We start from the raw sequence: 11,525 nt of genomic DNA, 5'->3' as shown, positions 1-11,525 counted from the left end.
AAGATTTAAGACATCTTATCTTATTATGACTTTGGATTACGTAAAACCCTATCTATGATTAGTATAAATAAAGACACAAGGACAAGTGAAAAATACATCTCTCACAAACAGCTGACCCCATCTCTCTCCGGTCGTCTCTTGCTCTCTCTCTCTAATTGTTTTATTTCACAACATGTTATCAGCAAGAACGTGAAGGCAAAGTCTTGAAACTGCAGAGAAGGGGACGTTCTGCTTCCTTTTAAGCCCTAGGAGGTGCAATGAACGCATATCCGGGAGGCAATACTGGCGCCACCTGTGCAGGGTGCACCCTGAGGTAGGCCAAGCATATGTGCTTTGGTTAGATCTGTCCCTGCCCTCTGAAACAAACGACGAGTCGAAAGCAACAGGGGAAAAACTTCACGTTCTCTCAGGATGACGCGACAAGAACTGTCGCTTCTTGCCTCCTGCTTTGATCTTTCTCTCAAAGGACGAACGCTGCGAGGGCTGGAGGGCTTGCATTTTGGACATGAAGGTTAGCCCACAGTTTTTGAGTAAAAATGCGAAGTCGTATCCATAGGCTAAAGCCTATCCTTCAGATGGCTATCCTTGAGTTTTCAAACAAATAAAAGTTTTTAACTTTTTTTTTGTTTGAACAATAAAAGTCTAAGCTTATCAAGTAGTCACCAGGCCTCCTATCTCATCACAATTCCATCATCTTTTATATGCCTCCACCCATGTGCCCTTTTCAAATCATGCATTCTCTTCCAAATAAATTTTCCACCATGTGTGGTCGAGATGCATGCATAATAAATTGGAATTTAAGAAAGAAGTTTCTGATTTGAAATTTAAGAAAGAAGTTTATGATTTTTGACTATATTGTATGACGCGTACATTGACTCGTGTTTTTAAGTAACTTACACGTCGTTGACTTAACAATAAAATATCATATTTTTAATATTGCTCGGAACGATAAAGACTTACACCACACATACACACACACACACGCATCTATATATATACATATACATCTATATATACGCGCGCACACACATCTATATATCTATATTTATATTTGGAATAAGAAGCTCAAGCATTCAACAGCCTTCAGATTATTCCCTATTATCAGGTGCAGACTACGGTGCAATGCTATTTTTTTTTTAGGTATATTTTTAATTTATATTATTTTAAACAGATAAATCTGTCCTATATTAGTTTCCTTTTATCACTTGGTGTTCTTATGAAATCAAAACTTTGATTCAGTTTATGTTCATTTGTGTAATATAAGTTGGTGGTACTCAGGCCCAGTACGGGCCAGGCGACCGTCTGGGGCATACAAAAATTAGAGGCACCAAAATTTTTAGAGTTGTATATTCATATATATTTTTGGGTAAAGTACAAAAAACTACCTCAACTATTGCGGTCATGACAATTTCATACCTCATCTTGTAAAATTGACAATGTCATACCGCATCTTACGAATTTGTGACAATGTCATACCTCCGTCAATTTTTCTGTTAGTTTTTCTGTTAAATGCTGACATGGCAATAGACGGGGATCACTTTCTATTAAAAAATTAATAAAATATTATTAAAAACTAAAAAAAAAAATTTAATATTTTTTAAATATTAAAATAATAAATAAAAGTAAAATTAAAAAAAAAAGTGTAAAGTACAAAAAACTACCTCAACTATTGGGATCACGACAGTTTCATACCTCATCTTTTAAAATTGACAATGTCATAACACATCTTATGAATTTGTGACAATGTCATACCTCTGTCAATTTTTTTGTTATTTTTTCTGTTAAGTGCTGACATGGCTTGATTCGTGACCTACTTTCTATTAATAAATTATTAAAAACTAAAAAATAATTATTTAATATTTTTTAAATATTAAAATAATAATAAAAGGCCAAAAAAAAAAAACCCTCATTTCGTCCCTTCCCTCCCCCCTCCTCCCTCCTCCCTCCTCCCTCCTCTCTCCTCTCCCTTTCTTCATCTTCTTCCCCCACTTGCAAACCCCAACAAAAAAAGAAAATATAAATCCAATTTGTCTTCCCCCCACACTCGCACTCAATTTCCCCACACCCACACTCTTCTCCCTCCTGCAACCTAGAAAGAAAAAAAAAAAAAAAAAACTCAGATCTCGTCGGTGGGAAGATGGGTGCACAAAGAAGGTGGAGGATGGGTGCGGAAGAGGATGTGAAAAATGGATGAAAGTGGTGGATTTGGGGTTTGATGGGTTTTCAAAAAAAATATTTTTTTTTTCCTTCTTCTTCTTCTTCCTTCTTCTTCCGCAGGGGAGTTGATGGTTTTTTTTTTTTTTTTTTTTTTTAAATTTCCTTCCTCCTTTTTTTCCTCTTTTTCTTCTTCCTCCTCCTTCTCCTTCTCCTTCTCCTTCTTCTTCTTCCGCAGAGGGGGGTGTTGATGGGTTTTCAAATTTGCTTTTTATTTTTTCTTCCTCTTCTTCTTCTTCCTCCTTCTCCTTCTCCCTTCTTCTTCTTCCGCGCCGATAGGGGGAATTTTTTTTTCCTTTCTCCTTTTTTTTCCTCTTCTTCTTCTTCTTCTTCTTCTTCTTCTTCCTCCTCCTCCTCCTCCTCCTCCTCCTTCTTGTTCTTTTGCAGGGGGGTTGTTGGGTTTTCAAAATTTTTTTATTTTTTTATTTTTTTGGGTTTGCAAGTTGGGGGAAGAAAATGAAGATGGGGAGAAGAGAGAGGAGGGGGAGGGGGAGGGGAGGGACAAACTGATGGTTTTTTTTTCTCTGCTTTTATTATTATTTTAATATTTAAAAAATATTAAATAATTGTTTTTTAATTTTTAATAATTTTTTAATAGAAAGTATGTCCCCAATCAAGCCATGTCAGAACTTAACAGAAAAATTGACGGAGGTATGACATTGTCACAAATTTGTAAGATGCGGTATAACATTGTAAATTTTAAAAGATAAGGTATGAAACTGTCGTGACTCCAATAGTTGAGGTAGTTTTTTGTACTTTACCCTTTTTTTTAATTTTACTTTTATTTATTATTTTAATATTTAAAAAATATTAAGTATTTTTTTTTAGTTTTTAATAATATTTTATTAATTTTTTAATAGAAAGTGGTCCCCGTCTATTGCCACGTCAGCATTTAACAGAAAAACTAACAGAAAAATTGACGGAGGTATGACATTGTCACAAATTCGTAAGATACGGTATGACATTGTCAATTTTAAAAGATGAGGTATGAAACTGTCATGACCGCAATAGTTGAGGTAGTTTTTTGTACTTTACCCTATATTTTTATAAGAGTACAAATTTTTTAAATTTGGTTAATTGACAAAGAGATTTAACTAGAATTGGTGGCTTCCATTGTTTGAAATTAATAAGGAGTTCTTGGGTTCACTGTTCAACACACCATGACTGGTGGTTGTGTTGTTTAAAATTGACAAGGATGTCCCGGGTTCGAAGCATTAGGTGTGTTTTTTTTCAACTTTCCAACTTTTACAATTTTTTTTCAGAAGAGTTTAAATTTATGAAATTTGGCTAAATGATCAAGAGAGTCAATCATAAGCAATGGTTTTTGTTGTTTAAAATTAACGAGAGGGTCGAAGTTCAAAATGCAATGGTTTTTGTTTATTCTTTTCAATTTTCACGATTCTCTATTTGGTTGTTAATTCTTTTTATTCCTAGCTAGTAGCTATGTGGATCGCAGTTTTTAAACATTCGTTTCAATTCAAGTCTAACCTTCAACAAAGAGTAATGCATAGACCAAATTTGCAAATTATATGATGTGTCGCTAATAGGTTTTTTTTAGTGCTCGTTCATTGCTTATACATATCAATTAAAGACTTGAAAATATCATTATTTTTTTAGTCCCATATTGCCAAGGTTAGTAAATAAGAAGAAAAAAAACACATCACGAATTATATAGTACACTTTAAAAGTTCATATAGAAGGAAAACAAAACTCATAATCTATCTACTTATAAGCCTGTGATTTTTAGTTCCCTTATCTTGATACAAAATAAATTAGTTTTTCCGTGTTTCGAAATTATTAAGTTTGAAGTGCTTTTCTAAATATAATTTATCGAAGTCTCACGTATGTAAACAAATAATTTTCTTATATGAAGTTATGACACTTTTTTTGACGTCGTCCTGAGCCTCAAAAATCTTAGGACTGACCTTGGTGGTTTGTACTGGAGTATAATAAGACATGTATTTATAGAAGCTCAATCAAAGTTTGAAATTTGGTTTCTGTTTTTTTTCATAAAACCCCATCAAGCTAATTGAGCTTACAACAACAACCAAGACCTATCGTACTAAGTGGGGTTGTTGTCACTCATCGCTTTGGTTAGACAATGGATTCCAAAACGAAGAATAATAGTATTGCAGTTTCATATATTTTGTTAGTAATATTATGTAATCTATGATTTGTAATTGATGATTATGCAATGTGTAAATCTTTGCACTGTTTCTTTATTTTTTATTTATACTTTTTTCTCTTACTATATCCTTGTTAAAATTTGTATTATATCCATTGAATGAATGAAGATTCATGGTCTTGGTTCTGAATCTCTGATGGAATTGGATCTTTTGACTGTACGAAAGATCAAGGGTAAGATTTTGGTTGCCCAAACCAGTTTGGAAGGATTTGTTTTCGGCTAAATGTAGTCGGATTACCGCCCATGACGGAGGATTCCTTTGACAAATATATACACAGACTGTATAGAGAGGGATTCTTTATTAGATTTAGACACAGATTTTTCAGTGAAGAAAAGCTGCCAAATGCTCTGTATATTAATTGCTGAAAAATTGTATCTGCAGAATGGCCTGTTCAAGATTAGGCCAATGGTTAACTCTTCTAGTATGTTTACTGATATTGCTGAAAGCAGAAAGCCACCTTGTGGGAATCACTCTTGTCGAGAGTGCAGTTGCTAAAGGAGCTGGTGAGAAAAACTAGTGCACCATGTGACCATGTCTGTTTCTGTTGAGTTTTTTTTTTGCGCTGTTTCTAAATATGACATGCTATGCAGTTTGTTTGGATGGGAGCGCACCCGCTTACCACTTAGACAAGGGATTTGGTGCCGGAATCAACAATTGGTTGGTTTATTTTGAGGTTTGTGTCTCCCCTATCATGCTAAAATAGTTCCCGAATTCGGAGTTCTTGTGTCACAAACCTTTTTCTCTTGTCCATGCATCTAGGTGTATGATTAATTAACTCAGTAAGCTTAGTAATTATTAAATTTTGCATTAAAGTTTATTTTTCTTCCATTGATATTTCGTTATTAGGGTGGAGGATGGTGTAACACCGTTGCAACTTGCCTTGATCGCTCGAATAATTTCCTCGGTTCATCAACCAAAATGGAAAAGACAATGTCGTTTTCTGGGGTTCTTAGTAACGAGCAAAAGGCTAATCCAGGTTCGGTAGATTTTATACCTCATCAATAGCTTTGTGTATTTCAATTAATGTGTTTGCCTTGCTTTGAAGGTTTGGTATGTTTAAACAAGCATATAGATCTTAAGAATTACTCAATAGTGATGAACATACCTATCATTTTCTTTTCGCTACGGTAAAATCATTTTTCTTTTCAATGCTAGACTTCTACAATTGGAATAGAATCAAAGTTAGATACTGTGATGGCTCGTCATTTACTGGTGATGTTGAAGCGGTAGACCCTGTAAGTTTCAGTTAATGAGCAACCCATGTTTTGCATTGATACAAGTCTAAACCTGGTGTCTAATGCACCTCCTTAACCCTCCGCTTTCCAATCACTTGGCATGTTTCTAATCAAACTAATTTGATCAGGCAACAAATCTTCACTTCAGAGGAGCAAGGGTTTTCCGTGCCATCATGGATGATTTATTGGCAAAAGGAATGAAAAATGCTCAATCTGTATGGCCCATTCTACCAACTGTCTGCTTTTTTCATTCTGTCCTCACTGCCGATAGCTCATTCGTACCACTTTTGATTACAGGCTCTTCTATCTGGTTGTTCGGCTGGCGGATTGGCCTCGATTCTTCATTGTGATAACTTCCGTTCTCTTCTACCTGTGGATACTAAGGTGAAATGTGTACCAGATGCTGGTTACTTCATTAATGCGTAAGCACTAAGCACATACTTTAATCATGAAAGCTTGACCTAACATATTTTATTTTTATAAACGTTTCTAGTTTCTAAAACCCTAGACTATAATGACTAACAGGAGGACGGTGTCTGGATCACCATACATTCAAGCCTTTTATAGTGAAGTGGTTGCGCTACATGTACTCTCTCTCTCTCTCTCTCTCTCAAGCCTCCGTTCTGTGCATGTGATAAGTGTTGGGTTCTAATTAATTCTGATAATCTATGTTTTGTGCAGGGTTCGGTGAAGAACTTGCCTGCATCCTGCACTTCAAGAATGAGTCCAGGGCTGGTATGTGTTTATACTCTTGCATGGTTTTGCTATTCGCTCTATCCTTATTACTTCTGATATTTCGCACTAAAATATTGCAGTGCTTCTTCCCACAAAATGTGGTACCACTAACCCGGACGCCAATATTTTTCGTCAATGCAGCTTACGATTGGTGGCAGGTTAGCTGTTTCTCTTATTTCTTGAATGCGTCCTGTACTTTCCATTTTATTCTAATTTCTTAGCACAACCTACTCCATAGTTCTCTAAATTTGCTAACAATCAACAATTACTAGTTCTCTTTTTCCACATTCGGAGAGTCCGTTAGCGTGCATTTTTTTTTTTTTTTTTTTTTGTGATTCATTGTTGTATCCACTCAGATACAGAACATTTTGGCACCGGATGTTGCTGATCCTGAAGGTGCCTGGAAAAAGTGCAAGCTTAATATAAAGAACTGCTCACCCAGTCAGCTTCAAACCATGCAAGGTATATCAAAACCCTCCTCCACTTCATACCAGCAGCTTGTTTACTTTAGTGTTTAAGATGATAATAAGCAACTTAAAACTCCTCGCTGTCTACGAGTTCCCATAGAAGCTTCTTTGGACCTTACCAAGAAATCGTTTTGATACGTTGCAGCATTGAAAAAAAAAAAGAAAAAAAAAAGCTGTCTGCTTCGAAAATTGACTTGTCTTTTCGTCTGGAATATGTTTCAGAATTTAGGTTACAGTTCTTAAAAACGATTGCTGGTGCGAGCAATTCTTCATCTCATGGGTGGTTCATACACTCTTGCTATGCCCATTGCCAAATTGAAATCCAGGAGACATGGCTTGCAGCTGACTCTCCTATGTTGAGTAAGACGGTAAGATTGAGTACCGTGATCTGCACTCAATCGTGGTTTCATTCGGTTTTAATGTGAAAAACTGAACTCGTCTTGAACGTGTTATTGTGTTATGCAGACAATTGCAGAGGCTGTTGGAGACTGGTATTACGACCTCACTCCGTTCAGAAAGATCGATTGCCCTTACCCTTGTAATCCCACTTGCAAAAACGCTGAATTTTTTTAACGATCAGCTAGTGGGATAGTTTCTATGTGGTAGCGAGCGCTTGGATCCAATAAGATCTAGGATATTTTAACTTTATGGCTTGTATTACTTTGGGTTATATGATTTGTATAAATAAATGCATAAGGCCAAGCGAAAAATATGCATCTACAAACAGCTGAGCCCCTTCTCTCTATAGATGTCCCTCACTCTAATTATTTTATTTCACAAATAGCTGAACCTCTATTACGGTCTCGTGATATTCCTCTCTTCACTTGTAAGTGAGAGGTCTTACGTTCAAATCTCGTAAATAGAGAATTCGATACCAAGTTCGGTTGCTCATTATGTACTTAAAATAAAAAAAAATAAAAAAATAAAAAAAAACATGTTATCAACATCAATGTGACTTTGCCAAGGAGAGGATTCTTTAAGAAAGGTGTTGAAAGCACTCATCATCTAAGTAATTCTAAGCCTAATTTACTTTTTGAATCATATATCCTACTGTATTATTTCCTAAATTTTATGCTAAGTTTTAAATGAAGTCTAAGAATGAGTAAATCCTACAACTTTGCAAAATATTTCCTTCAGTCACACATAGCATATAATGTTTGTTCATCTCAATATTACATTCAAACAAGAATCCATTTGAGCATCGGTTTAAATTGACGCAGTCCGACAAAATAACATGTTAAATTGTCTAAAATGAGTACAGCTCACGAAACTTTCCTCCGACTATTCAAAGGTTCGGACCAATGACCCAGTAACAAGAGGTCAACCTTTATTTTCTACTGGACTGATTGGAAGAGAGAACACAATCGCAAGGCATGGAATTCATGGGCTGTATAGGTTGTACAGCGTCGACATTCCGGGGGCTCAGCTGGTGCCAGGGAACAATGCCATTTTCCTCACTAGAGAAAGTAGTGTCAGTCCTTTCCAACGAATTACGTACGTTGTATTCGTTTAGAAGGTCCATCATCTTCTAAACCCAACAATCCTTGATTGCTTCTGTTCCAAGTAATCAATCAGACGACACCATTCATCTATTGAAAGAGCTAAAATCACTTCCTAATAACCTAATTTGTGTTTGACATAAAATAATTAAAAAGTGCTGGGTTATAAAAGCACTTTATGTGGAAGCACTTGTCAAATCCTTCTTCGGCGAGCACTTACACGGTTACACCTGCTTTTCACGAAGCATTTAAATTTTTATATAAATGTCAAAGAGTTTCCAATAAAAGTATTCTAGCATAAGCGCTTCCTATAGAAACAACCACAAACAAGCTTAAGATTGTTTTAGCAACCTGTAAACTGATTGCTAATAACGGTTATGCACTAGAGTGAGTTAAAGAGACAGGAGCATGGAAGAAAATAAGTTTCCTTTTTCATGAGATTGCTATGTACAGAGGTAGACAGTGAATACACAACTCAAAGCATGAAAAGTTCAAGGTTACTCAAACATGAGGACCTGATCTTAGCACCCTCTCTAATTTCTCGGCTTTAGTGTAATCATTTTCTGTAAGAGAGCCAGCCGGAAAAGGAGTGATCTCCACAACTAGGTGCGGAGTTGGAAGCTCATCAAACAGAGCCCTCACATTGTTGCAACAGACACTTTCTCCATGAGCGGTCTCCCTCCTGATCTGACAACCCTATGAAGGCCCGAAGAATTCGGGACAAGTGAGATTAGATGGCTTTCTGATCACCGCTATTAAGAATTTGACTAAGAAAAAACTAAAGAAAATATAAAAAATATCAACCAAATTGGAAGAGGAAAAGAAATTGAAAAAAGTTTCCTCAAAGTTGCTCCCCACAGTTGTAATTACCTTGTGGGAGGTTGCATCTACAAAGTGATCGTCGTCTGACAGTAAGGAAGCAATACCCTTCAGAAGACGACGCCCTTCAGATTTAGATGGTACCCTGTAGTTCCTTCTGAGTGTGCCCTTTGTTGTAGGATGCCATTTGCTTACTAATTTCCTTTTATCAGCAGCTTCTTTTGCTGATAAAACAAATCAACAGTCGGGGGTTTACAGCATATTTATAATAAGCACGATGATGATAAAAGTAAAGTGAAGCTCTAAATGAAAAATTTGTGAAGTGAAAATAAACAAATACATAGCCCAAAAATTTATATTTACAAAAGCCAAGAATCATTACCTTCAAGCAGAACACAACAACTAGAGTTTCTCAGCCAAAAACCTTTTATAATAACAAAACAACTTTTCATAAATATTGTTCCGAGTAGGTAATCAACAATTCATTGTGGCATGTGAACACATTTTGGTCCATCATGGTTGAGCGTATCTGTTAGTACCAATTCAGGAGGTGATATAGGCAAACCCCCTGTTCTATCACTCCATAACCGCAGAACAAGAGGAACTTTTTTCATCAATAGCAAACCTCATTAAACAAAGACTTTGTTCTGATGTGCTTTGGGCCTTTCAACAACATTAACAGAAATATAATAAATGCCAGTATTCTTCCCGCTCCTCGATAGCCTTGAGGATAGAACCACATATCCATTCTTCCTCATTCACTATCTTTTTTATTTTTCTTTGGCCTGGTCATTGTCTTTCCGATATGCAAACACCATAAAATGCCAATCTCTATCAATTCTTTTTCTTTAAATAACCAAGGCAAATAGCAATCCATCAATTTTTTACTTCATTCGTCCTAGATATTCAGTGTAACCCATCTTGTAACAGAAGCTAGAACATGCCAAGGGCGGCGGCTAGCACAGCAACCCAGTTAATTAATCACAATGAATGATGCTGAAAACTAATTACATACTATGAAAATCATGTGTCCCTTAGATATTCATAATCCTCATGGAACAGAAGCATTGGAACCTCATGCTAGCCTTAAAAACAAAACTCATCATTGACCATTTAACCATATAAATGTTGTTAGTCCCGTGCTTAAATGCTTATCAAACGGGTATATCCTGCGAGCAAATTTATCGTTCTCTTCGCATCTTCATTCTTCAGTTAGAAACTGAGAGGAAAGAGCTCTACTTTTCTTTTCCTACCTTTCACATACTAAACATACTTTAAATCTTAATTTCCCAAGTTTTATCTGCAACCCAAGTTATATTAATGCAACAAAATGTCATTCTGTCAAACAAAGAAACAAACCTGGTTTCCCTTGAATGCTGTTCAACCACTTAGAGAACCCCAAATCAACAGACCCACTAACAACCCCATCACCTTCTTCACCTTCAACTCTTCCCAAATCTGAAAACCAAGTAAAATAATGAACACAAAAAGGCCATCAAAGCTTTTTAAAACTTAAAAGCCAACCAAGGAAAACAGAAACAACCCATTACTTCTGAAACTTTATCAAGAAAAACACAAATCAAAATTTCAGGAGCAACCCATTATTTCTGAAACTTAAATAATTGGTAAACAATCCATATACTGAATAACCAAGAAAAATAGAAACAACCCATCAAAGAAGTATACCTGACAGAAGTGGACTAGCTGGAGATCCAGCCAAACCAGTCTTCAAGAGAGCATAGAAGATGCAGAGCCTGCCAGCCCAGAGGACCGGAGCTTCAAGCAGAGAAGCATGGATTCTGAGCTTGGGATTTCTGGGGTTTGTGTAAGAATGCGAGCTTTTGAGGGGATTTGTTATGGGTTCAAATCCAAGACCAAGAAAGGGAGATTTGGGCGGCGCAGCAGTGGGATTGTTGAGAATCTGAAAGTGTGAGGAGTGGAAAGAAGGGGATGATGCTAAGGTGGTTTGGACTAGAGAAAAAAGCATGTTTCTTCGATTACAGAAATATACAGTGATGAGAATTGATGAGAGTGCCGGAGGAAGAGGTCAAGATTTGTATGGGGAGTTTGGGCAATGTGTGATGCGGGAAAACGTTGTCGTACCGACCCCCTATATTTATTACTCCAAAATCTCTCATTTTCGAAATCTTAATTATTGACATGATATTTTTTCAGTGTACTACTGGTATATGATTGTTATATCGTCAATTTTTTTTATTACTACATGATTAACGTTTAATTTTGATTGATTTTCAACATTTTTACTTGTTTTTTGTGAATTTTCTAGTATTCATATTTCCGTAGTATAAAATATAATATGGGATCTTTCGAGGTTGGATATTTGTTCATTAAATTCTTGATTCGTGCATG

At 36.0% G+C, this 11,525-nt stretch overlaps 2 protein-coding genes across 4 annotated transcripts; one reads left to right on the top strand and one right to left on the bottom strand.

Annotated features, from left to right (window-relative positions):
- Positions 1-142: 142 nt before the first annotated feature.
- On the top strand, positions 143-7,632 carry LOC125475983 (pectin acetylesterase 8-like). Of its 3 annotated transcripts, none has more exons than XM_048581515.1 (13): positions 143-511; positions 4,782-4,903; positions 4,991-5,073; positions 5,247-5,376; positions 5,556-5,635; positions 5,764-5,850; positions 5,933-6,057; positions 6,161-6,221; positions 6,317-6,370; positions 6,451-6,528; positions 6,727-6,832; positions 7,060-7,205; positions 7,303-7,632. In XM_048581515.1, exons 2-13 carry the CDS (start codon positions 4,783-4,785, stop codon positions 7,408-7,410), a joined length of 1,179 nt encoding a protein of 392 aa, XP_048437472.1. In that variant the 5' UTR covers positions 143-511; position 4,782; the 3' UTR covers positions 7,411-7,632. The 3 variants fall into 3 exon arrangements, with proteins under 3 accessions (XP_048437472.1, XP_048437470.1, XP_048437471.1); XM_048581513.1 differs by lacking the exon at positions 143-511 and adding an exon at positions 954-1,105; XM_048581514.1 differs by lacking the exon at positions 143-511 and adding an exon at positions 982-1,140.
- A 1,113-nt stretch (positions 7,633-8,745) lies between these two features.
- LOC125475985 lies at positions 8,746-11,252 on the bottom strand. Its single transcript, XM_048581518.1, has 4 exons — positions 10,842-11,252; positions 10,515-10,613; positions 9,207-9,379; positions 8,746-9,032 (listed from the first exon to the last, which is right to left on the bottom strand). The coding sequence occupies exons 1-4, from the start codon at positions 11,140-11,142 to the stop codon at positions 8,838-8,840; spliced, it is 768 nt and encodes a 255-aa protein (XP_048437475.1). The 5' UTR covers positions 11,143-11,252; the 3' UTR covers positions 8,746-8,837.
- Between the last annotated feature and the right edge of the window lie 273 nt (positions 11,253-11,525).

This window comes from the organism of the source record quoted next, unplaced genomic scaffold, assembly GCF_019419815.1.
Source record: "Pyrus x bretschneideri cultivar Hongxiangsu unplaced genomic scaffold, Pyrus_bretschneideri_v1 Contig17, whole genome shotgun sequence".
Taxonomy (NCBI): domain Eukaryota; kingdom Viridiplantae; phylum Streptophyta; class Magnoliopsida; order Rosales; family Rosaceae; genus Pyrus; species Pyrus x bretschneideri.
Note: the sequence above shows the minus strand (reverse complement) of the source record. Positions and strands in the feature narration are given on the sequence as shown.